At 44.2% G+C, this 27,563-nt stretch overlaps 1 protein-coding gene across 10 annotated transcripts in view; it reads left to right on the forward strand.

Moving 5' to 3' along the window:
• Positions 1–27,563, forward strand: part of LOC137368969 (solute carrier family 22 member 4-like) — a 213,976-nt gene that overhangs the window by 125,410 nt on the left and 61,003 nt on the right. For all 10 annotated transcript variants that reach the window (XM_068029367.1, XM_068029370.1, XM_068029374.1 and 7 more), the window contains 2 exons: positions 13,702–13,916; positions 16,268–16,450. In XM_068029367.1, coding sequence (XP_067885468.1) covers positions 13,702–13,916; positions 16,268–16,450 — 398 coding nt within the window. The remainder of the gene's footprint in view (positions 1–13,701; positions 13,917–16,267; positions 16,451–27,563) is intronic.

Raw genomic sequence — 27,563 nt, forward strand, 5'->3', positions numbered from 1 at the left:
AAAGCCATGCTGACTGTCTCTAATCAAACCATGCTTTTCCAAATAATCATAAATCCTGTCTCTCAGAATCCTCTCCAATAATTTGCCCACTACCGACGTAAGACTGACTGGTCTATAATTCCCAGGGTTATCCCTATTCCCTTTCTTGAACAAGGGAACAACATTTTCCACCCTCCAATCATCCGGTACTACTCCAGTGGACAGTGAGGACGCAAAGATCATCACCAAAGGCGCGGCAATCTCTTCCCTCGCTTCCCGTAATATCCTTGGGTATATCCCGTCTGGCCCCGGGGACTTATCTGTCCTCATATCATTCAAAATTTCCAGCACATCCTCCTTCTTAACCTCAACCTGTTCGAGCATATCAGCCTGTTCCACGCTGTCCTCACAAACGACCAGGTCCCCCTCACTAGTGAATACTGAAGGAAAGTATTCATTTAGGACCTCCCCTACCTCCTCTGACTCGAGGCACAAGTTCCCTCCACTATCCCTGATCGGCCCTACCCTCACTCTGGCCATCCTCTTGTTCCTCACATAAATGTAGAACGCCTTGGGATTTTCCTTAATCCTACCCTAAGCCAAGACTTTTTCATGTCCCCTTCTAGCTCTCCTAAGTCCATTCTTCAGTTCTTTCCTGGCTACCTTGTAACCCTCTGGACCCCTGTCTGATCCTTGCTTCCTCAACCTTAAGTAAGCTTCCTTCTTCCTCTTGACTAGCTGTTCCACATCTCTTCTCATCCAAGGTTCCTTCACCCTACCATCCCTTCCTTGCCTCATCGGGACAAACCTATCCAGCAGTCGCAGCAAGTGCTCCCTAAACAACCTCCACATTTCTGTCGTGTATTTCCCTGAGAACATCTGTTCCCAATTTATGCTCCCCAGTTCCTGCCTAATAGCATTGTAATTCCCCCTCCCCCAACTAAATATTTTCCCATCCCGTCTGCTCCTGTCCCTCTCCATGACTATAGTAAAGGTCAGGGAGTTGTGATCACTATCACCGAAATGCTCTCCCACCGAGAGATCTGCCACCTGGCCTGGTTCATTGCCAAGCACCAAGTCCAACATAGTCTCCCCTCTAGTCGGCCTATCTACATATTGAGTCAGGAAACCTTCCTGGAGACACCTGACAAAAACTGCTCCATCCAAACTATTTGCACTAAGGAGGTTCCAATCAATATTAGGGAAGTTGAAGTCACCCATGACAACAACCCTGTTACTTCTGCACCTTTCCAAAATCTGCCTCCCAATCTGTTCCTCCGTGTCTCTGTTGCTACTGGGGGGTCTATAGAAAACTCCCAACAAAGTGACTGCTCCTTTCCTGTTTCTGATTTCCACCCATAATGACTCAGTAGACAAACCCTCCTCGACGACCTCCCTTTCTGCAGCTGTGATACTATCCCTGATTAGCAATGCCACTCCCCCACCTCTTTTCCCTCCCTCCCTATTCCTTTTGAAACATCTAAACCCTGGAACATCCAACATCCATTCCTGCCCCTGTGATATCCACGTCTCCGTAATGGCCACAACATCGTAGCTCCAAGTACTGATCCATGCTCTAAGTTCATCACCCTTATTCCTGACACTTCTTGCGTTAAAATAGACACACTTCAACCCATCATACTGGCTGCAACTTTGTCGTGTCAATTGTCTAACCTTCCTCACAGACTCTCTGCACTCGGTATCTGCCTGTTCAACAGCTACCCCGTCCACTGATCCGTAGCTCTGGTTCCCATCCCCCTGCCAAACTAGTTTAAATCCTCCCGAAGAGCTCTAGCAAACCTCCCGCCCAGGATATTGGTGCCCCTCCAGTTCAGATGCAACCCGTCCCTCTTGTACAGGTCCCACCTTCCCCAGAAGGTATCCCAATGATCCACATATCTGAAGCCCTCCCTCCAACACCAGCTCTGTAGCCACGTGTTCAGCTGCACTCGCCCCCTGTTTCTAGCCTCACTAGCACGTGGCACCGGTATCAATCCTGAGATTACTACTCTGCTCGTCCTGCCTTTCAGCTTCCAACCTAACTCCCTATATTCGCTTTTCAGGTCCTCATCCCTTTTCCTAGCTATCTGTTTATTTTTTTCTCTAGTGGTGATTTTAACCCTGTTGTCTGACGGGAATGGGGTAGGTGGGTGGTTTAAAGTCTCTGCAGAGTGCTTACCACTGAGTACCCACCTGCTGCCATTTTAAGTACACAGTGTTTTCAGTCAGTCAAGGTGGTGCTGAGAGACAGGTGGTGGTCTTGTGAATGGTGGTGTTATTAGGATCGGAACAGAATTTTCATTCAAAACCAACTCCCACTCAGCGCCTGATCCACCAGTGGCAGGATTGGTCTCTCCCAGCTATTGAAACACTATTTCGTGGAATGCACAGCTGCAGTTCATTCTATTTTAGGATGGGTGTGTTGTTTGGATTGCAAGGGAGTTTTCATCTTCCAGATTACGTGTTTCTGATATTTTTTGCCTTAATGACCCTCAGTAAGCTCTATTTGCTTATCATGGGTGCTATTATTGCTAGGTTCATTTGGATAGAGGATGAGGAACAGGACCAACAGCCCTAGCAACCAGCATGAGCAGAAGTTGGGCCTATCTGAAGATAGCAGGTGAGGGGTGCTGCTCATAGGAAGCCGTTCCCAGCACACAGGGTGAAAAGGCTGATCGTCACTTTCTTTGATGTATCCGAGGTGTAGTACATCAGGAGACTGCACTTCTCCCAGCAACCTCTGCAGCCTCCTGCAACAGGACCTGTTGCCTGGTGGACCAGGGGGCTATACTCTACCAGTGGCGGTCAAAGTCACCACAGCTCTTAAATTCTTTGCCAATGACTCCTTCCAGTCACTTCCTTGGACATCTCCCCCCATCTCCCAGACTCCTGTACACAATTGCATTAAAAAGTACATCACTTTCCCCATTGATATCAACAGACAACTGCAGAAACCTTGGAGATTTGCAGCAGTGGCTGGTTTCCCTTGCATTCAAAGTGACAGCGACTGCATGTGTTGCCATCAGAGCATCAGAACACCAGACAGCAGCATTTGAGATTATAAATTAAGGTCCACCTTGCCTCCAATCATGCAAGTTTATGCAAGCTGCCCAGGCACGATGATTTATCCTGCGATATTCAAACACATTCTGCGCCCCCAATATTTACCCCACCTGCCATTATGATGGGATGGCTGCTGGGGGACAAGGAAGACTCGCCTACCAACGTGGCTCATGACACTCGTCACAGCCTTACCACACCTGAGCAACACAGGTCGGAGATTACCAGGATGATGATTGAACACATCCAAAGGGCTGCCAAACCAGAGGTGCAGGTGTCTGGACATGTCTGGAGCTTCCCTGCGGTGTATCCCACAGAGAGTCTCCCACAACATAATGATGTGCTGCATTCTGCACAACATTTCCATAAAGAGAAACCTGTGTTTTAAGGAGGTGCAGCACTCGCAGCAATTCTCATTGGATGAGGAAGACCAGAAGAAGACGAGGACACAGCAGACAAAGTGACACCATTTGTACAAGTACGAACTGACCAAAGATAGTCAGCATGAATTTGTGATGAGTAGGTCATGTCCGACTAATCCCATTGGATTTTTGAGTAGGTCACTGATATGGTGGATACATTCCCCTGTAAGTGCACAGAATTCGAGGTAACCTTGTTACATGGGTTGGTAATGGGAGATTCGAACACACATAATGGGGATTAAGGGAACATACTTGATTAGCAGGATGTGACGACTGGTGTTTCCCAGGAATCTGTACTGGGGTCTTTTCACCACATATATCAATGGCTTGGTTGAAGAAATAGAGAATTTCCAGCAGTATTGAAGCAAATTCTGACATCAGGGACTGCAACCTTGATTTAAGAGGCTTCAGGTGGACTGCCAGTAATTAGGTGATAAAAATGAATATTTTTCCAATGTGATTGAGTGGGCAAGTAGATACACTGTTTGCAAGGGGGTGGAGGCACCACTGGGAAATTGCATAACTGCGTAAGTTGCTGTTGTTGATGGTCCAGTGCAGGCAACTCAAATGATATAAGGTTGGGCATGTTGGCTCACATTTATTTAAAGGTTGTGTGGGCAACGTCATGCCATACCATAGAGTTCATACTGGAGCACTACTGAAGCAGGAATTAACACAAATCTCTGCCCAGATAGGTGTAATTAACCTTTTGAAGGAAACCGAAGTTTCTCGGAGCGTAGAGATGTGAATGATCCATCCTGTTTTCCTGGATCCCTTTGCCGTGATGAGGCATCTCTGCCAGAGGTGGGCCCAAGAGCGGCCAGGAGGAAGCTCCTAGACGTAAGCAGCAGGAGCCACCAAGGCTCAGAGTAGCCCAGATACACCAGCGAGTCTATAGGCCTCGGATGACATACCTCCATTGTCTGAATGCCAGGGTCAGAGATGACTGCGGATGATCAGAGAGGCTGTCACACACCTCTGCGCACTGCTGAATGAAGACTTGCAACCAATGGGCTTTGGTGGTCACCCTATACCTGTAGCCCTCAAATTTAATTTGACCCTAAACTTCTACACCTCTGGATCATTCCAAGGATCCACCAACGACCTGTGGGGTCTCTCAATCCGCAGTGTACCACTGTATCAAGGAAGTTACTGATGCTGTGTTCAGAAGGGCCGGCGACTATGTCCACTTCAGGATGCACCCTGAGAGTCAGGCCGAGAGGGCCATTGGATTTGGGGCCATTGCAGGATTCTCATAGATGCAAGGTGTCATCGACTGCACACATATGGCCATCAAGGCTCCCACACTCCAACCAACCATCCACATAAACAGAAAGTTCTTTCATTCTATCAATGTCCAACTTCAACAAGCAAGAGATGCAATGCAAAAACTGATAATTGAGCACTCTCAGAACACAACCCACCATCATGCATGTCGTCTGAAGTCTTCAGCCTCTGTAACATCCGTCTCTCCAGCATGAGTGGCAGCAGCTAACTGAACCGTTGCCCATGTCACTTCATCCATGCAGTGTCACATCATATGGTATGGCAATGATGTTATTGCTTACTTTGGCAGGACTGTAAGGCTTATGAGAGAGGGTGAAAAGTGGAGGGAGAAAAAAGGAATGTAGTGGTAGTAAGGGACAATATAGTTAGGGGGATTGACACTGTTCTCTGCAGAAAAGAGCAAGAGTCTAGATGGCTGTATTGCCTGCCCGATGCCAGGGTTTGGGACATCTGCTCAGGGCTAGAGAGCAACTCACAGTAGGAGGGGGAGGATCCAGTCGTTGTGGTCCATGTAGGTACCAACGACATAGGCAGGACAAAGAAAGAGGTTCTGCATAGTCAGGAAGAGGAACTAGGTACCAAACTAAGAAGCAGAACCTCAAAGGTAATAATATCTGGATTATTACCTGAGCCACCTGCAAATTGGCATAGGGCAAATAAGATTAGAGAAATTAATGCGTGGCTCAAGGACTGGTTTGGTAGAAGTGGGTTCCGGTTTGTGGGGCACTGGGGAAAGTGTTGGCTGTACCATTGGGACGGTCTACACTTGAACTGTGCTGGGGCCGGTGTTCTAGCGAGCTGCAAAACTAGGGAAGTAGAGAGGGTTTTAAACTGAATAGTGGGGGGAAGGGATCAAATTTGGGAAGATATGGTAAATCAAGGAGTAGAGACAAGGCAAGACAGAAAGGTATTAATATGGGAAATGATAGACTGTGACAGGAAGGGACAGAGCGTACAAATCTAAGAGTAAATCAACAGATAAGGCTAGAGGCTACAAAAATAATAAAAGGACATAACTAAAGGCTCTATATCTGAATGCACGTAGCATTTGAAACAAAACAAAAGAACTGAGAGCGCAAAGAGAAATAAATAAGTACGATCTGATAGTCTTCGCAGAGATATGGTTGCAGGATGACATAGATTGGGACCTGAATATTGAAGGGTTCATGGCTTTTAGGAAGGACAGCAAGCTAGGAAAAGGTAGAGGGTGACTCTGTTAATTAATGATGGTATTAGTGCAATAGGGAGGGATGACCTAAGTTCAGGAGCCAAGATGTAGAAGCAGTTTGGGTGGAAAGGAGAAATCACCAAGGCAAAAATCCACTTATGGGAGTGGTGTACAGGCCACCTAACATTAACCACACTGCTGAATGGGGTATAAAGGAAGAAATAATGGCAGCTTGTCAGAAAGGTACAGCGATAATTATGGGGGATTTTAACCTACATATAGACTGGAAAAAGCAGATGGGCAGAGGTAGCCTAGATGAGGAGTAATATGTTCTGGAGCCAACCAGAGAGCAGGCTATACTAGACTTGGTATTGTGCAACGAGATAGGATTAATTAATGACCTCATAGTTAAGGCATCCCTAGGCAGCAGTCATCATAATATGATTGAATTCTGCATTCAGTTTGAGGGACAGATGAGTGGGTTTAAGACTAGTATTTTAAACATAAATAAGCAATTATGAGGGCATGAAAGCAGAGCTAGCTAAAGTGAACTGGCAAATTAGGTTAAGGGATAGGTCAATAGAGATGCAGTGGCAGACATTTAAGGGGATATTTCAGAATACACAGAACAGATACATTTCAACGAGAAAAAAATATTTCGAGTGGGGATCCGCCACCTGTGGTTCACTAAAACAGTTAAAGATAGCATCAAACCTTAAGAAAAAGCATGTAATTGTGCAAAGATGGGTGGCATGTCAGAAGATTGAACAGAATGTATAAAAACAGCAAAGAATGACTGTAAGATTGATAAGGAAGGCAAAATTAGAGTACGAGACAAAGCTGGCTAGAAATATAAAGACAGGTAGTAAGAGTTTCTATAGATATTTTTAAAAAGAAAAGAGTTAACAAAGTGAGCATTGGTCCGATAGAAAGTGAGTCTGGGAATTAATAATGGATAATAAGGTACTTTGCATCGGTCTTCACACTTGAGGATATAAGTAACGTCCCAGAATTAGCTGTAAGTCAGGAAATGGAAAGGAAGGGAGGGAGGACCTCAAGAAAATTACAATCACCAGGGAAGTGGTACTGAACAAGTTGTTGGAGCTGCGAGCTGACAAGTCCCTGGGTCCTGATGGGCTTCATCCTCGGGTGTTAAAAGAAGTGGTTAGTGAGTTAGTTGATGCATTTGTTTTAATTTTCCAAAATTCCCTAGATTCGGGGAAGGTTCCATTAGATTGGAAAATGGTGAATGTAACTCCTTTATTCAAAAAGGGAGGGAGACAGAAAGCAGGAAACTACAGGACAGTTAGCTTAACATCTATCTCAGGGAAAATGTTAGAAGCTCTTATTAAAGATGTTATAACAGGGCACTTAGAAAAATTCAAGGTAATCAGGCAGAGTCAACATGGTTTCGTGAAGGGGAAATCATGTTTAACCAATTTGTTGGAGTTCTTTGAGGGAGTTACATGTGCTGTGGATGAAGGGGAACCAGTGGATATATTGTACTTAGATTTTCAGAAGGCATTTGGTAAGGTGCCACATCAAAGGTTATTGCAAAAAATAAAAGCTCATGGTGTAGTGGGTAACATATTGGCATGGATAGAAGATTGGTTAGCTAACAGGAAACAGAGAGTAGGCATAAATGGGTCACTTTCTGATTGGCAAGATGTAATGACTGGTGCACCACAGGGATCTGTGCTGGGGCCTCAACTTTTTATAATTTATATAAATGATTTAGATGAAGGGACCGAAGGTATGGTTGCGAAATTTATTGATGACACAAAGATAGGTAGGAAAGTACGTTGTGAAGAGGTTATAAAGAGGCTACAAAGGGATATAGATAGGTTCAGTGAGTGGGCAAAGACCTGGCAAATGGGGTATAATGTGGAGAAATGTGAAATCGTCCATTTTGGCAGGAAGAATGACAAAGCATATTATCTCAATGGTGAGAGATTGCAGAGCTCTGAGATGCAGAGGGATTTGGGTATCCTAGGGCAAGAATCACAAAAAGTTAATATGCAGGTACAGCAAGTAATTAAGAAAGCTAATAGAATGTTATCGTTTATCGCAAGGGGAATGGAATACAAAAGTAGGGAGGTTATGCTTCAGCTATACAAGGCATTGGTGAGACCACATCTGGAGTACTGTGTACAGTATTGGTCTGTTATTTAAGGAAGGATATAAAAGCATTGGAGGAAGTACAGAAAAGGTTTACTAGACTAATACCTGTCTTACGAAGAAAGATTGGACAGGCTAGGCCTGTATCCGCTGGAATTTAGAAGAGCAAGAGGCGACTTGATTGAAATATATAAGACCCTGAGGGGTCTTGATAGGTGGATATGGAAAGGATGTTTCCCCTTGTGGAAGAATCTAGAACTAGGGGTCACTGGTTGAAAATAAGGCGCCGCCCATTTAAGACAGAGATGAGTTTAGTTTAGAGATACAGCACTGAAACAGGCCCTTCGGCCCACCAAGTCTGTGCTGACCATCAACCACCCATTTATACTAAGCCTACACTAATCCCATATTCTTACCACATCCCCACCTGTCCCTATATTTCCCTACCACCTACCTATACTAGGGGCAATTTATAATGGCCAATTAACCTATCGACCTGCAAGTCTTTGGCATGTGGGAGGAAACCGGAGCACCCAGAGGAAACCCACGCAGACACAGGGAGAACTTGCAAACTCCACACAGGCAGTACCCAGAATTGAACCCGGGTCGCTGGAGCTGTGAGGCTGCGGTGCGAACCACTGCGCCACTGTGCTGCATACTGTCATGAACAAATGCACCTGCGGCAGGCAGATTGGTGAGGACGAGGTCAAATATGTTTTTCCCTCTTGTTGGGTCCCTCACTGAAATTTTTTCTCTCAGAGGGTCATGAGATTTTGGAATTTTCTTCCTAAAAGGGAGGTAGAAGAAGAGTCTTTGAATATGTTTAAGGCAGAGGTAGATAGATTCTTAGTAAGCAAGGGGGTGAAAGGTTATCGGGGGTAGCTGGGAATGTGGAGTAATCAGTTCAGCCATGAACTTATTGAATGGAGGAGCAGGCTCGAGGGGCTGAGTGGCCTACTCCTGCTCCAAATTCATATGTTTGTATGATGTATTTGAAAGATATATATACATGATCAATCCATGGTGGCATGAGTTATTCAAACAATAAAGGCTGATGATTGGCTATACAACACATTTAATTAAGATACACATGACATATCTGTCTCACCCATGAATACCCGTAAGTGTCAAGGTCTCTTTGTAATACATTTGCGGGTGCTCTTTCATGGTGTGACCGCTGCGCTGGCAGCTGGACTGGAGGCAGGCTGCTGATCAGGACACCCCTTGGCCTGGGATGACTTTGGCGGTCATCCTCTGGGTGCCTGAGGCCCGGAGGGCCCCAGCTGCCTGAGGGCCTTCTGCACCAGGCATTGCAGCTGCTGGATCTTGGTTCACTGGCAGAGGGGCTGAAGAGCCTGTGTCCAGACTCGGATCGCCCTGAGGGGAGACCCCGGATCTGGAGCGCAGCCTCTCCTCCTCCCTCTCAAGGCTCGTTGGAACCTCCCTGCTCTCCGTCGAAGGACCAGAAGCTGGAACAGTCTCCATGCTCTTATTCCATCACTCGCCCTGCCACTGCTGAATGGAACTCATGCTTGAGGAAAGGATTTGCAGGTCATGGCGCATCTGTGGAATGTGGCTGTCCATGATGGCCCCCAACCTCTCGATGGATGAAGTCATGCGCTCACGTGCCTGGGACATGGCAGCAGTCATGGCATGGATGGACACCCCCACCATCCACTCAAGGCTGCGAATGGGCGATGGCACCTCTGACGGATGTTGCCTTACCTCTCCCTGCAGCTCCAGCATGCCTTTTGCTACCGACATCAGAGGCTCACCATCAGTGTGGAGCTCAGCATGGGCCTCTTCACCCACAGTCCTCTGACTGTTAGAGGCCTCGGATGTCTCAACTTCAGCCAGCTGCTTAGGCACATGTGTGGTGCTTTCACCAGCTTGTGACCCCGAATCTAATGCCGATCGGATACCCACCAAGGTGAGAGTATCTGTCCTGGTGGAAGGTGCATGAGTGTCATGGGACAGCGCATCCTGCAAGTGTATCTCTTCCTCAGAGGTGGTCGTCGTTCTTCGGTCTCTGGCAGCATTGGTGAGCATCACCCTGCAAGATACAATGTGAAGAACAGACATTTAGGTGGGAAGATACACATGTTGCAATGATGACATCATAGCCTCTGCATAGGAGCTGTAATTTCGAATCATTCTGTGTTTGGCAATAATCACTTTCTGCAACTGGGACCTCAAGCTCCACGTCCGATATGGCATGTGCTCCTTGTTTCCCAGCTAACTCCAGCAACTCCTCCTCGGCTTGTAACAGAGGCCTCAGGTCAGACACCCTGCGTCTGGTTCTGGACGCCTCCCTACTGTTGTGGGCCCTGTTCTCCTGGAAGAACAAGGATGCAAATATTGAACATTGTCAAACGTCAACATCACGATTGTACCAACATGGGCACTTCATCAACACCTGGGGGATACTTTGTCTGGAAACGGACTCACCCTGTCATGGGTTTAACATGCTCTGAGGTAAAAACAAGGGAGATGTGATTCACCTCTGCAGCCAGTCATCTGCCATTAATCCTCCCTGACCTCCCTGTCTCTGAAAAGGCAGTGGCACCCATGTGGGATACTGTGTAGTGACAACCAAATCACACTGAGCAATTTTGAAATGTGCTACTTACCTTTGCTGAATGCAGGAGGTCATTGACCTCCTTCCTACACTGGACCCAGTGTCGTTGGGTGACCCCATGGCTGCTTACCTCCTCTGTGATCTCTGTCCAGGTTCGCTTGGTCAGGCAGGAGGACCCCTTCTTGCCATCTCTGGGGAAAATGACTTCCCACCTTTCCCTTGCAGCCTGGAAGAGAATAAGCAGGGAGGCATCACTGAACCGTGGGACCAACCTTACTCAGACCTCTAAATTGACCAGAAATTGACCAGCCAGTGGGGCTGACTTTTAATATTCTGGCACAGTACAGAAATGGTGGTTCATTGAGTTTCAGTGCAATGCAGGGAGAGAGTGAATGCAGGGCTGACAGCCTTTTAAAGATGGAGCATTAGGATCAGCACCAATGCTGCCCTGCCATGTGATGTGATTTTGTTTGGAGGGGGAGTTGTGGCCATCATTATGGTAAGTGGCCACCCACCACCGTGTAAGCAGGCCGCCACATTGTGCGCCCATCGCCACTTTTTAAAAATTTGTTTATTGTGGGAATGCCTAGGCCAGCATTTATTGCCAACCCTAATTGCCCTAGACCTGAGTGGCTTGCTGGGCCATTTCAGAGGGCATTTTGAGAGTCAACCACATTGCTTTGGGCCTGGAGTCCCATGTCGGCCAGAACGGGTAAGGATGGCAGATTTCCTTCCCTCAGGGCATCAGTGAACCAGATGGGTTTTTACAACAATTGGCAATGGTTTCACGATCATTAACTTTATTAGTTGAATTCAAATTTCACCATTTGCTGTCGTGGGATTTGAAATCATGACCCCAGAGGATTAGCCTGGGCTCTAGATTACTAGTCCAGTGACATTACCACTATGCCACTGCCTCTCCCAGCAGTGGGGCTACAAAATCCAGCCCAGAAACTCTACCCACTCAGTTTCTGAAAAAGCATTATTAACTTTGTCTGAATAAAGATTCTGAAAGTTGTCTTCAAGTTCTTTCTTCAAATAATTTGAAAAACATCTGAGCAAAAATTGCTAGAATTTCAAGGTTAATATTCTATCAGTTTCATTGACTACATCCTGAAAGATTGGGTGTATAATTATGCTGCTTGATTTGATTTTAGCCAACAGAGTTACAGCTCGAGGGAAAATATCAATTCTAAGGTTAAGATTTTGGAAGAGACTCATGCATTGAGATAAAAACTTAATAAATTCATCAAAGCACACAAAAGGAAATTCAATGGATATATTTTATTGTGTTACTGTGAAATTTGATTGTTCTTTGATGAATAATAACACAATATTTAATTGCCTATTGAACGATACCAGAGCTTTACTTCCACTTAAACTACTTGAAAAGCCCATCTCAGGTATTGATTAATTTATTTTGGAAGATCAGTTTCATACTCACCTTTTTTCACTTTATACTTCTGCCCCTTTATCCCATAGAATCACAGCTAACTTTAACTTAAAAATCATGTCCGACGTTTATTTTTTCTACCCTACTTAGTATTGTATACCTGCATAAGATTTCTTTATCATTCATGTAGTTTTATGACTAAAGATAAGGGAGGAGAATTTCCTTTCAATTGTGTCGAGGAATCAGCAAACATGAAATGAGATGCATTGTCAAAGGTACTATTATGCCAGGTCCCTGCCCCAATAATGTTGTTGACCTGAGAATTCCTAGGTTCCCCACCCTGATATAGCTGGGGTGTCTGGAATAGGTTCCTGTTTGGTTGTCACAACAAACCTATAACCCTCATCCTCCAATTCCACTTTGCTACCTGAATATTGGTTGAGGCTGCACCTGACTGTCTCTGGGGTGAGCTACAAACCTCCCATGCAGTACCTCACTAGACTGGTAGGGGGTGAAATTGGTACATGCCAGGAGGGCAAAATGGGCTCATAACAAATCAGCAGCTGATTTTTCAGTGCCAGCTCATATTTTCCATCAACTTAGTAAATATTGGAAAGATTTTTAATTTCAAACCGAGTAAAAGCAACAGTGAGACGAGGAAACGAATCTGCAAGAAAAGTTTGCACTATCACTCTGTGAACCTCATTGGAAAGATCGGGCATGGTGAAAAATCAGCTGCTGATTCGTTAGGGGCCTGTTTCGCGCAGTTAGCACAGACCAATTTCACCCACATCATTTCCACCTTAAACAGCACCTGTATCTGTTCCTACCGCCTCCCTGCCACTGGTCGAAATCTTCATCCATGCCTTTGTCAACTTCAAGCTGAACTTTTCCAATTTTCCGAATAGGCCCAGCCTGGCTCAGTCATTCAAAATCCTCAATGTCTTTACATGTGCACCATGGATAACAGTTATCCCTCAACCCTCCCCTAACACAGATGACCTGATCATTTATTTCATTTTTGTTTGCGGGACCTTGCTCTACACAAATTAGCTGCTGCATTTCTTACATTATAACAGTGTTTCATTGGTTGTAAAGCACTTTGGGATGTTCTAAGGTTGTGAAAAGTACTGTATAAATGCAAATTCTTTCTTTTTATGGCAGCACTTCAACTTACCTCTGCAACTTTCTTCAGCCTTACATTCCCATTTGTCCCTCCATTCTTATTATTCTGGCTTATTGTGGGTAATTCCAATGGAAATCAAAATCAGGACAGAGGTATATGAATGTCTGAATCAATATCTCTTCTGTTCTATTCTGATCTACCCTATTACCTAAAGTCAATATTATACCGATTGTGCTCCTCCACCATTGATTACAAAGCTTTCATCCCTCATGCCCTGCATTTTCAAATTCTCTTTCTAACTTTTCCAAATTCCTACTTCTCTACCCATCTTCAAAATGCTGAAAATTAGCCTCTTTGACTGCACCTTTGATTACCTCTTCTAACCTTCTCCCAGCCCTGCAGAAATGTCCAATCTTTGCGTGAATGCAGTGCTGTGTGGGATTTCACAACATTAACAGCATTATGTGGTCGGAGTTGTCATCTGAATTTCTATCATTGGCATGCCGACTGTATGTAGGCAATGTTTTACAAAATATTGAAAAGCTTTCATTTCTTTTTTGTTTCATGTAGGACGATTACATCCATCGGATACTTTGTTTTAACCCTGGGCACTTCGAATATGCACGGAGACCCTTACCTCAACTGCTTTATTTCTGCACTCAGTGAAATTGTAGCATACACAGTTGCATGGTTGATGGTGAGCAATGCACCTCGACGAATTTCAGCTGCTTCCATGTTGCTGCTTGGTGGTGCTATCCTGCTCTTCATTCAATTTATTCCTTCAAGTAAGAAATTTAGAAAACTATTCTACTTCACATTTTTAAAATACTGATGGTTATCTGCTTTATTTGTTCTTGGTGACATTTTTATTTGCTTTTTGATTAAGATTGTTTCAAGTAATAAAAAAAAATTAAGGTAGAAATGGCATACTGATAATTGCACCACTCAACGTGATATTAAAGCATCAACCAGAAAAACCCTAGGTTCAGTCCCCAGTCTGTGCTGAGCGTGTTCATGTACATCACAAAAAAAGTAGCTCACCCTTCCAAAGTTTCCCATTACAGCATTTCATTGCCTCTGGGATGACTTCAGTGCTTTTACCTCCACTTAACCTGCCTGAAAAACCATCCCAGGTATTGATGAATTTATGCGAGAAGATCATTTCCATACTTGCCTTTTTCCAGTTTATGCTTATGTCCCTTTGACCCATAGAATCACAGCTAAATTTAACTTAAACGTGCATGCCCAAGATTTTTTTTTATCCCACTTTGTATTGTATAACTATATAAGTTCTCTTTATCATTCACCTACTTTATGGCTAAAGATGACAGAGGAAAATTGCTTTTTCATTCTGCCTGGGGAATGCTCAGTTCCCAGGTCCAGCAGACATGAGATGAGGTGCATGGTGAAAGAAGCTATTAAGCCAAGGCCTTGCTCCTTCCAATGTTGACCTGGAAATGCCTGGGTTTGACACTTTAATATAACTGGGCCTGTGACTGGAGTTGGTGCAGTCCCAGCCTAAATATTACAGTGAGAAGCATAGCATTCCTGGCCTCCCACTTCAGCACCTTCTACTTTGGTGCACTGGGTGCTTAGGCAGAGGGGTACCTGAAAAAAAAACAGGCATTGCTGGGACTATATGTGGATGAAAGGGCCCGCAAGTCTCCTGGGAACGCCTGGAGAAGGAGGCACCATTCTTGACTGTGGCAGAAATTGCTACAACATCAGATACAAAGGTTTTTTGAATTAAATAAGATACATCAGAGGCAATTTTAACCCTTACCACCCAGCGGAAATCAGGCAGGTGGCAGTTAAAATTGGCCAGAGGATTTATCTGCCAATGCCCCAATCCCTTCCTGCAGCGTTCAATTTTAACCTACTCTTCTAAGCAGGTGGGAAAGAGACCCACTGGAAAACTGCAAGGTCCTCTTTAAATGTGCAACTCAGGCTTTGATGCTATCATCAGGGTCTGACTACTATTTTAATCATGGGCCTGATTGTAGCCTTCCTGCCAAATCAACCTATCAGTAAGAGGACCTGGGACCCAAAGAGGCCCAAAGAGGTAAACCTTTTAAATTTAATTTCTTACTTTCCATGTGAAACCAGGAGGAGCAGGTCTGCATCTCCAGACCACACAAGGAAAGTTTAGGCCTCCCCTGCCCTAGGCTCCATTCTCAACTGATCACAAGACCCTCCTGAAACCCTTTGCCCATGTTTTACCTGAGCGCTGGGGACTGTTCCATTAGTCCCCGTGGTGGTCTCCCGCCCCAGATGTGTACCATCTACAAGATGCACTGCAGCAACTTGCCAAGGCTCCTTCGACAGCACCTTCTAAACCCACGACCTCTACCACCTAGAAGGACCAGGACAGCAGATGCATGGGGGACACCACCATTTGCAAGTTCCCCTCCAAGCCACACAACTTCCTGACTTGGAACTATATCACCATTCCTTCATCGTCACTGGGTCAAAATTATAGGATTCCCTTCCTAACAGCACTGTGGGTGTACCTACCCCACATAGACTGCAGTGGTTCAAGAAGGCAGCTCACCACCACCTTATTAAGGGCAATCAGGGATGGGCAATAAATTCTGGCCTTGCCAGCAATGCTCCCATCCCATGAATGAATTTTTAAAAATTCCCATCCTGAGTTACTATCAGCACTTTAGTCTCCAGGAGAGTAAAGAACAATTAGATGTTTTTTTTTTCTGTTTGCATGGGTATTATTTGTCCAATTTCCACCATCTGAATGTGTTTTTACTTTGTTTTCTCCAAGTTGGCTGCCAAAGCAGAGGCAAAACGTTGTGCAACCCATGGCATCTGTGCATATGTCAGATGCCAATTAACACTTTGTATGTGCACAGTAGGCAGTTGAAGGAGGAAAAGTTATAATTTTTGCCTCCCAGTGCAAATGTAGTGTATGTACCTTGCGTCACAATCGTACAGCCAATAACACAGCAAATTGGTTATAATATTGCAGTTGTTTCTCAAAAAATGGCTCCCTGCAAGTATGGCTCACCATAGGAGGGTTCGTGGAATTATGCAACAAGTAAAAATACATTGAAGTTGTTGCACTTGTACCATTTTGAACTGCCTTTTTGCACATATTAAATGCTCCTTAATTTGGTTTTCACAGCTTTTCATCTTCTGACAACAGTGTTAGTGATGATTGGAAAATCAGGTATTACAATAGCCTTTGCAATAATCTACGTTTTCTCTGCTGAGCTATATCCGACAGTGGTGAGGAACATGGGGATTGGAATGTGTTCCATGTCATCCAGACTTGGCAGTATAATCTCCCCATATTTTGTTTATCTCGGTAAGTGAGGAGTTGAAAAATTATCTAATGTGTTTTTTTTTAAAGTCTTGGACAAAGTTTTTAGGCATGATAGCTCATCAGGAAGACACTAATAATAGAATTTGAAGTATTTAGCTGGGAATTCCCTTGGAACTGCTTACGCTCCACCACAAGAACTTTGCTGGAAGAGTGGCAGAAGTTACGGTGGCACAACTGATGCAGCTCCAAGGAAATTCTCAGCCAATGCTTCATTTTTATTGCTAAAATTTAACATCAACTTAGGAACATAGAAAAATACTTTGAACCTGGCATGCATTTTATCTGACTGGTCATATATCCTGGGCAGGATTTTGGTGGCCAAATGGTGGTGAAAACTGAGGCAGGCATGCGCGTGATTTCCTGACAACGACCGTTGTTAGTTTCCCCACACCGTTCCAACAGTTGGCAATTTTTGTGATGAAGGGGGAAGACGGAGTCTGGCAACCCGTCCAATTCCGATCAATGAATAATTAAGCCTCTTAACAAGATTGTTGTCTGCAATTTTTGTGGAAAGGTATGGAATCCATGCTGGATCTGGAACAGGTCAAGTAGAAGGAAACGGCAACACAGCAGGGAGCCAGTTATGGCTCTGCCATTCAATGGCATGTGCTCATAAAAGGGTGCATGGCTGAGAGGGAAATAATCCATTAGCAGATAGCTGCCAATGGGTGAGCGGTCAGGGTAGAAAGTGGTCTGTGTGCACTCGACAGTTCTTGCCAATTTACTTTCATAATCAATTTTCTCTCTTTATTAGTTTTTTAGTCATCCACTGCTGGTTCCTAACAAATTCCCAATCCTCTGGCCTACCAATAGTTTTTGTCTCTTTCTCTGCCTTAGTTTTTGACCGATTTTGTTAACCACAGGTGGTTCATCCTTCTCTTCGAGTCCTTTTTTAACGGGATAAATTTTTGCTGAGCATTATGAAATATCTGCTTAAATGTCTGCCACTGCTCATCCACTGACCTTCCCCTTAGTCTATTTTCCCAGCCCGCTTTAGACAGCTCTTTCTTCATACCTCTATAAGTGCTCTTGTTCAAGTTGAGGACACTGGTTTGAGACCCGAGATGCTTGCCCTCAAACTGAACTTGAAATTCTACCATGCTGTGATCGCTACCCCAGAGAGCATCCTTAACTATGATATCACTTATTTATCTTACCCTAATTACACATTACCAGATCTAAAATAGCCTGTTCCCGGGTAGGTTCTGCAATGTATTGCTCTAAGTAACAATCCCTGATGCACTCTCCAAATTCATCTTCCATGTTACCTCTGTCAATCTGTTTTGTCCAGTCAATATGCAGATTAAAATCACCTATGACAATTGTCGTGCCCTTCTTACATACCTCCATTATTTCCCGATTTATACTTTGTCCTAGACGTGACTTCTTCCTCTTGCTATTCCTTATTTCCACCTAAATGGTGAGAGATTGAAGAACTCTGAGATGCATCGAGATCTGGGTGTTCTCGTGCATGAATTGCAAAAAATTAGAATAAAAACAAACAGCAATAGCTTCTATGGGTATATAAAAAGAGAGTAGCTAAAGTGAGCATGGGACCCTTGGAGGATGCAACTGGAGAATTGATAATGGGAACAGGGAAATGGCAGATAATTTAAACCAATATTTTGCATCGGTCTTCACAGTGGAGGGCACTATAAACATCCCACAGATATCAGATAAGCAAGGAGCTAATGGGAGGAAAGATCTTGTAACAGTCTCTATCACGAGGGACAAAGTGTTTGACAAACTAATGGGACTAAACGCAGACAAGTCGCCAGGACCTGGTGGCCTGCATCCAAGGGTTTTAAAGGAAGCGGCTACAGAGATAGTGGAGGCATTGGTTGAAATATTCCAGAACTCACTGGATTCCGGGAGGGTCCCAGTGGATTGGAAAACTGCTAATGTGACACCCCTGTTCAAGAAGGGAGGGAGACAAAAAGCAGGAAACTATAGGCCAGTCTTGGGAAAAATGCTAGAGTCCATTATTAAGGAAGAAATAGGAGGGCATTTAGAAAAGCTTAACGCAATCAAACAGAGTCAACATGGTTTTGTGAAAGGGAAATCATGTTTGACAAATGTGCTAGAAATCTTTGAGGATATAACAAGTAGAGTTGATACAGGGGAACTGGTAGATGTAGTGTATTTAGATTTCAGAAGGCATTCGAAAAGGTACCACATAAAAGATTATTGTACAAGATAGGAGCTCACAGTATTGGAGTAATGTATTAGCATAGATTGAGGATTAGATAACTCACAGAAGACAGAGAGTCAAGATTACTGGGTCTTTTTCAGGTTGGAAAGACGTAACTAGTGGAGTATCACAAGGATCAGGTGAGTGAGTGGGCATAACCTTGGCAGATGGAGTTTAATGTAGGAAAGTGCGAGGTCATGCACTTTGGTAGGAAGAATCAAAAGGCAGACTATTATTAAAATAGAAAGAGACTTCAAAAAAGTGCAGCCCAGAGGGATCTGGGTGTTCTTGTGCATGAAACACAAAAAGTTAGCATGTAGGTGCAACAAGTAATTCAGAAGGCACATGGAATTTTGGCCTTTATTGCTAGAGGGTTGGAGTTTAAAAATAGGGAGGTCTTGTACAGGGTGTTGGTGAGGCCACACCTGGAGTACTGTGTACAGTTTTGGTCCCTTTATTTAAGAAAGGATATCCTGGCATTGAAGGCAGTTCAAAAGAGATTCACTAGACTGATTCCTGGGATGAAGGGTTTGACTTATCAAGTACGGCTAAATCGGTTAGGCCTTTATTCATTAGAGTTTAGAAGAATGAGAGGTGATCTTATTGAAATGAACAAGATTCTGAGGGGACTTCACAGGATCGATGTTGAGAAGATGTTTCCACTAGTGGGGGAATCTCAAACGAGGGAACATAGTTACAGAATAAGGGGACTCTTAGATATGAAGGAATTTCTTCTCTCAGAGGGTAGTGAATGGCTGGAATTCTCTACCCCAGAGAGTTGTGGAGGCTAGATCACTGAAAGTATTTAAAGAGGAGTTAGATTTTTGAAATATTGGGGAGTTGAGTGCTTTGGGAAGCTGGCATGAAAGAGGAGTTGAGGTCTGGGGCAGATCAGGCATGATCTTCTTGAATGGTGGGGCAGGCTTGAGGGGCCAAATGGCCTATTCCTGCTGCTATTTCTTATGGTCTTATTATGCTTTTTTATTCTTCCTGCCAAAATGGACTATTTCACATTTTCCCACATTATACTCCATTTGCCAGATCTTTGCCCACTCACTTAACCTATCTATATCCCTGTGTGGACTCATTATGTCTTCTTCACAACTTACTTTCCTACCTATCTTTGTGTCATCAGCAAATTTAGCAACCATACCTTTGGTCCTTTCATCGAAGTCATTTATATAAATTGTAAAAAGTTGAGGCCCCAGCACTGATCCCTGTGGCACTCCACTCATTACAACTTGCCAACCAGAAAATGACACATTTATGCCTACTCTCTGTTTCCTGTTAGCTAGCCAATCTTCTATCCATGCCAATATGTTACCCCCTACACCATGAGCTTTTATTTTCCGCAATAACCTTTGATGTGGCACCTTATCAAATGCCTTCTGGAAATCTATGGAGTTCCCCTTTATCCAAAGCACATGTTACTTCTTCAAAGAACTCCAATAAATTGGTTAAACATGATTTCCTTTTCAAAACCATGTTGATTCTGCCTGATCACCTTGGAAGCGCCCTGCTACAATGTCTTTAATAAGAGTTTCTAACATTTTCCCTATGACAGATGTTAAGCTAACTGGTCTGTATTTTCCTGCTTTCTGTCTCCCTCCCTTTTTGAATAAAGCTGTTATATTTGCTATTTTCCAATCTAATGGAACCTTCCCAGAATGTAGGGAATTTTGGAAAATTAAACCAAATGCATCAACTATCTCACTAGACACTTCTTTTAAGACCCTCGGATGAAGTCCATCAGAACCCAAGGACTTGTCAGCCCGCAGCACCAACAATTTGCTCAATACCACTTCCTTGGTGATTGTAATTTCCTTGAGTTCCTCCTTCCCTTCTATTTCCTGATTTACAGCTAATTCTGGGATGTTACCTGTATCCACAATAGTGAAGACCGATGCAAAATACTAGTTCAATTCATATGCCATCTCCTTATTTTCCATTATTAATTGCACAGACTGACTTTCTATAGGACCAATGCTCACTTTGTTAACTCTTTTCCTTCTTAAATATGTATAGAGATTCTTACTATTTGTTTTTATATTTCTCGCTAGCTTTCTCTCGTACTTTCATTTTTCTCTCCTTATTAATCTTTTCATCATTCTTTGCTGTTTTTTATATTCTGTCCAATCTTCTGACCTGCCACCCATCATTGCATAATTCTATGCTTTTTCTTTAAGTTTATTACTATCTTTAACTTTTTTAGTTGACTATGGATGATGGGTTCTCCCCTTGGAATTTTTCTTTCTTGTTTGAATGTATGTATTCTGTGTATTCTAAAATATCCCCTTAAATGTCTGTCACTGCATCTCTGTTGACCTATCCCTTTACCTAATTTGCCAGTTTACTTTAGCTAGCTCCGCTTTTATGCCCTCATAATTGCCTTTTGTAAGGGCGTTGAGGTCAGGGTTGGCTTTTTGAGGAGAGGGGTGATGATGGCAGATTTAAAGGAGAGGACAACACCTGAAGGGACAGAACCATTTACAATATTGGCTAACATGGGGACCAGGAGGGGAGGTGGAGTGCTCAGCCGTTTAGTAGGAATAGGATTGAGGGAACAGGATGCGGGTCTCATGGAGAAGATGAGCTCACAGACGGCATGAGGGGAGATGGGGAGAAACAAGAGAAAGATACAAGTTCAGGGCTGGGAGCAGGGGGGTGGGGGGCAGGTGGAGCATTGTAGGAAGCTTGGCCAGGTGGGCTAAAGGAAGGGAGGGACGCAGCAGAGGCAGCTGATCGATGGTCTCGACCTTTTGAAGAAGTCCATGAGATCCTCGCACTTTTTATTGGAGGTGTGGGTGGAGGGGACAGGGCAGAGGGGTTTAAGAAGGTGATTTTCAGTAGAGAAAAGATGTTATCTTTGCATTCCAGGATGATGCAGTTTTAGCAGATGACCGCAGGATCAGATATTGTTTCAAGTGGTCCAGGCAAATCTGCCAATGGATCGTTAAACCAGTTGTCCGCCATGTCCTTTCAAGTCTGCATCCCTTGGACTTAAGGGAGCAGAGATGAGGGTTTTACCAGGGTCAGTAGCAAGGGTGAAAGAGACTCATCTTTTTACTGGGGACTAGGGTATCGAAAGTAGAGGTGAGGATGCAGTTGAGTAAATCAGTAGCTGCAGAAATGTTGTGGTGAACAGAGGGCCAAAGGCTAGAAAAATGCAACCACAGTAAGTGCTTTCTGCATGTGTGGGTTCGGTTTCCTGACAGTTGCCACGATGCCATTATCTTCTGGCAGTCCAGCGTTCTGCAGCACTTCATGTCACCACCAAAACTCTGCGGATGGATTCTAGGGGACAAGGGATATCGCTTGAAGAGATGGCTACTCATCCCTTTATGTGACCCTGAGATAGAGGTGCTACAACCAAAGCCATTTGCTCACAAGGGCCACCATTGAGCAGGCCATCAGGCTTCTGAACATGTGGTTCCGATGCCTGGACCTGTTGGGTGGTGCCCTGCAGTACACTCCTGCAAGCGTCTTGCTCATTGTGGTGGTCTGCTGCACACTCCAGAACATAATCCTCCACAGAGATGTGGACCTTGAAGTGGGTGAAATGCCAGATGGACACAATTCATTGGAGGAGGGAAAAAAGAAGGGTGATGCACAGCTGAACGATGCCCATGCTGTGCTGGGAGGTGGCCAGAGCTATCTCAGGGGTCAAAGCACTCATCATGTTGGAAGCCAGTGCACATTTGATCCAGCAGGACTGCATGCTCTGGCACTCACTTTGCTCTAACTGTGTGAACACATCATTAAGCATGCAACTTTGAATCGTTCCATTCTTACTGACAATGCATGGTACACATCTCTCCAGTGGTCTCAGTGTCCCTGTTAAAGCCCATTGCTTCTCTTCACTATTTCTTCCCTCTTTTCTAGTTTTGCCATTAAAGTATGGAAGCTCACTTATCTGGGATCATGACTCAACATCTCCAATGTAATTAAAAAAAAAAACAATTTACACAATTACAAATGAAAGTCACACAAGTGAACTATTCAGTGCAATGACCGACACGGTGGCCTACATTCTTGGCCACCTCTACGCGGTGCTCCCCTTGTCCCTTGGATGAGGTGGGGGCAGCCTGTTTACTTTTCTCTGCTTGCAGCTGAGATGCCCGTAGCAGTCGTCCTCATCTTGGGAGTGTCGGTAGGGGCATCCCCAGAGGATGCTGCATCGGCATCAATTTCGGGGCAGCCTCTGTCACGGGGCCCTGTTGCATAGATGGTCCCTGAGTCAGAGAGGCCAACCAGACCACTGATGGTAATGACACCCTGTGAGGGGTGACACCCTTATCCTCATCGGTGACTGCCTCAGCATCAGCGTGTTGTCCATTTGACAGTGCTTCAGCGCTGAACAGTACATCCATTACTTTATTTTAAGCTTTGTGGATTGTGACGTATCAAGATTCAAACCAAATGATTAAATCCATTAGTCATATAGCATTCTTGGCAACAAACTGAACCACCTCAGTAAGCTGAGCATCATTTAAAAGGTTTACAACGTCTGTTAAAACCTGTATTTTCAGTGTCAGTGTGAGCTCTCTTCTGAGAAGAAGTCTGAGTAGTATTTCAGGTGAGCTGAATGATACTATATTGCCTGAAACCAAGAATTCCAACATGTAATTACTGACTCTGGAGGAAGGGTGATGTTTTGTTCCCCAAATTCAACTATTTCAGCCGCATTTGCAATGTGTTGCCTGCATCGAAGCTTGCAGCTAGGGCAGTGTTTGAAGATCCTTTTAATGTAGCTGACCAGTTTGTCAAATTTACCAAACCTGCTTTTCTCCAGCTCACTGATGAGATATTCTATGTACATTACATGTAATATGGACAGCATCAGGCATCACACCTTGGAGCACAGATTTGAAAGATTTTGTCATGTAAGTTGCATAACCACATGCCACGTGCGAGTCAGAGTAGAAATAGCAGGTGATATCGGATGAATACGTGGCTGAAGAGATGGTGTGAGGGCGAGGGTTTTAGATTCCTAGGACATTGGGACCGGTTCTGGGGGAAGTGGGACCAGTACAAACTGGACAGATAACACCTGGGCAGGACTGGGACTGATGTCCGAGCTGGAGTATTTGCGAGAGTGGTTGGGGAGGGTTTAAACTAAAATGGCAGGGGGATGGGAACCTTTGCAAGGAGTCAGAGGAGGGGGGGATCAAGGACAAGAACAAAAGACAGTAAGGGGAATAAGAAAAGTGATAAGAAAAGAGAAATCAAGGGCCAGAATCAAACAGGGCCACAGTGAAAAATAATGGGATGGGGACAGGTAATGTTAAAAAGACAAGACTTAAGGCTTTGCGCCTTAATGCACGGAGCATTCACAATAAAGTGGATGAATTAATCGCGCAAATAATGTAAATGGGTATGATATAGTCGGGATTAGGGAGACATGGCTTCAGGGCGACCAGGGATGGGAAATGAACATCCAGGGGTATTCAGTATTTAGGAAGGACAGACCAAAAGTAAAAGGCGCTGGAGTTGCATTGCCGGTTAAAGAGGAAATTAACGCAATAGTGAGGAAGGATATTAGCTCTGACGATGTGGAATCTGTATGGATCGAGTTGAGAAACACTAAGGAGCAAAAAATGCTAGTGGGGGGCTGTATATAGACCCCCAAACTGTAGTGGTGATGTTGGGAGTGGCATTAAACAGGAAATTAGAGACGCATGTGATCAAGGAACATCTGTAATTATGGGTGACTTCAATCTGCATATAGATTGGACAAATCAAATTAGTCACAATGCCGTAGAGGAGAAATTCATGGAGTGTATACGGGATGGGTTTCTGGACCAATACATTGAGGATCCAACGAGAAAACATCCCATCCGAGACTGGGTATTGTGCAATGAGAAAGGAATAATTCACAATCTAGTTCTGCGAGACCCCTTGGGGATGAGCAACCAGAATATGATAGAATTCTTCATTAAGATGGAGAGTGACGTAGTTGATTCTGAGACAAGGGTCCTGAATCTTAATAAAGAAAACTACGAAGGTATGAGGTGCGAGTTAGCTATGATGGATTGGGAAACGTTACTTAAAAGGATGACAGTGGATAGGCAATGGCAAACATTCTAAGAACACATGGATGAACTGCAACAATTGTTTATTCCTGTCTGGTGCAAATGTAAAATGGGAAAGGTAGCCAAACCATGGCTTACAAAGGAAATTAGAGATAACATTAGATCCAAGGAAGAGGCATGCAAATTCGCCAGAAAAATCTACAGACCAAAGGATTGGGAGCAGTTTAGAATTCAGCAAAGGACGACCAAAGGATTGATTAAGAAGGGGAAAATAGAGTATGAGAGTAAGACTGTGAGCAATATAAAAACTGACTGTAAAGGTTTCTACAGGGATGTGAAGAGAAGAAGATTGGTGAAGACAAATGTAGGTCCCTTACAGTCAGAAATAGGGGAATTTATTATGGGGAACAAAGAAATGGCTGACCAACTCAATGCATACTTTGGTTCTGCCTTCACAAAGGAGGACACAAATAACATGCCAGAAATGTTGGTGAACACAGGGTTCAGTGAGAGGGAGGAACTGAAGGAAATCAGTATTGATAGAGAAATGGTGTTGGGGAAATTGATGGGAGTGAAGGCCAATAAATCCCCAGGGTCTGATAATCTACATCCCAGAGTACTTAAAGAAGTGGCCCGAGAAATAGTGGATGCATTGTTGGTCATCTTTCAAGATTCTAAAGACTCTGGAACCGTTCCTACAGATTGGAGGGTAGCTAATGTAACCTCACTATTTAAAAAGGGAGGTAGAGAGAAAGCGGGGAATTATAGACCAGTCAGCCTGACGTCGGTAGTGGGGAGATTTCTAGAGTCCATTATCAAAGATTTTATAGCCGAGCACGTGGAGAACAGTGGTAGAATCGGGCAGAGTCAGCATGGATTTACGAAAGGGAAATCATGCTTGACAAATCTACTCGAATTCTTCGAGGATGTAACTAGTGGAGTTGATGAGGGGGAGCCAGTGGATGTGGTTTATTTGAACTTTCAGAAGGCTTTCAAGAAAGTCCCACATAAGAGGTTAGCATGTAAACATAAAGCGCATGGGATTGGGGGTAGTGTATTGCGATGGATAGAAAACTGGTTGGCAGACAGGAAACAAAGAGTAGGGATAAATGGGTCTTTTTCCGAATGGCAGGCAGGGACTAGTGGGGTACGGCAGGGATCAGTGCTAGGACCCCAGCTATTCACAATATATATTAATGATTTAGATGAGGGAACTAAATGTAACATCTCCAAATTTGCAGATGACACTAAACTGGGTGGGAGGGTGAGTTGTGAGGAGGATGCAGAGAGGCTTCAGGGTGATTTGAACAAGTTGAGTGTGTGGGCTAATGCATGGCAGATGCAGTATAATGTGGATAAATGTGAGGTTATCTACTTTGGTAGCAAAAACAGGAAGGCAGATTATTATCTGAACAGCTAGAAACTGAGAGAGGGGAATATGCAATGAGACCTTGGTTTTCTCGTACCCGAATCGCTGAAGGTAAGCATGCAGGTGCAACAGCCGGTAAAAAGGGCAAATGGTACGTTGGCCTTCAAAGCAAGAGGATTCGAGTACAGGAGCAGGCATGTCTTGCTGCAGTTATACAGGGTCTTGGTGAGGCCATGCCTGGAATACTGTGTGAAGTTTCGGTCTCCTTATCTGAGGAAGGATGTTCTTGCTATAGAGGTTTACCAGACTGATTCCTGGGATGGCGGGACTGACGTATGAGGAGTGATTGAGTGGGTTAGGATTATATTCGCTGGAGTTCAGAAGAGTGGGTGGGGCCGGTGGAATCTCATAGAAACTTATAAAATTCTAACAGGACGTGACAGGATAGGTGCAGGAAGAATGTTCCCGATGGTGGGGGTGTCCAGAACTTGGGGTCATTGTCTCAGGATATGGGGTAAACCTTTCAGAACTGAGATGAGGAGAAATTTCTTCACCCACAGAGTGGAGAGCCTGTGGAATTCGCTACCACAGAAAGCAGTTGAGGCCAAAACATTGTATGTTTTCAAGAAGGAGTTAGATTAAACATGACTTATCACAAATAATTGCAAAAGACTCGGATGCATTAATCTGAGACTTCATCTCCTTAAAATGTGTCGCAAAATCCTTCGGTAGGTAGTCCTGTCATAGTTTATTTGCACAGCAAGCAACCACCATTTTGCACTTTACATTGAATAAATACCCATAGCTTTGGGTGATCAAGATTTTCCAATGTTATGTTGTCTCTTGCAAAGCATCCACAAGTTCCATTGTAAGCAACCGACACTTTTCTGAGCTCTCTGTCAACTTCTTAAAAAGAGATGAAATTGGTGCTTGTGTTTTTGCATGTTCATTTTCCAGCAGTGCGGTGTCAGATGCTCTCTTTCTGTTGTGATGGCTTTCAGACTCTCTGTGGTGCTGAACAGTTAACCACCATTTTGTGATCCAATGAAACATTGCAGTTTGAACAACACAGTATTCCACCATCGGCATGCCGAATTTGGCTTCCAAATTCTTTCACTCGATGTGCTGCAGTAATGGTTGTGGCCGTATTTGATCTGCTCATTCTGGGAATCTCGCTTGTCTGCTCATACTTGAGACTGCTTGAGATTCCCAGGGAGCCGCCATGATGCTTTCATCCTCAGCCAGTCAAGTTTTCCATAGGTATTCACACCTTGAAGCAGAGTTAGCGGATGGCTCCTAGGAGACCAGGGCTACCCTCTGAAGATGTAGCTAATGACACCTGTGAGGAGCACTAACACTGATGTTGAGGAAAGGTACAATAGAAGCCACGTGAGCACCAGCATTGTATCTGAGCAAACAATTGGGATGCTGAAAATGTAATTGAGGTGCCTGGAAAGATTTGTTTGCTCCTGCAATGGTTTCCAGAACAGTCGTGGTGTGTTG

Source organism: Heterodontus francisci, chromosome 4 (assembly GCF_036365525.1).
Source record: "Heterodontus francisci isolate sHetFra1 chromosome 4, sHetFra1.hap1, whole genome shotgun sequence".
In the NCBI taxonomy this organism is placed as follows: Eukaryota; Metazoa; Chordata; class Chondrichthyes; order Heterodontiformes; family Heterodontidae; genus Heterodontus; species Heterodontus francisci.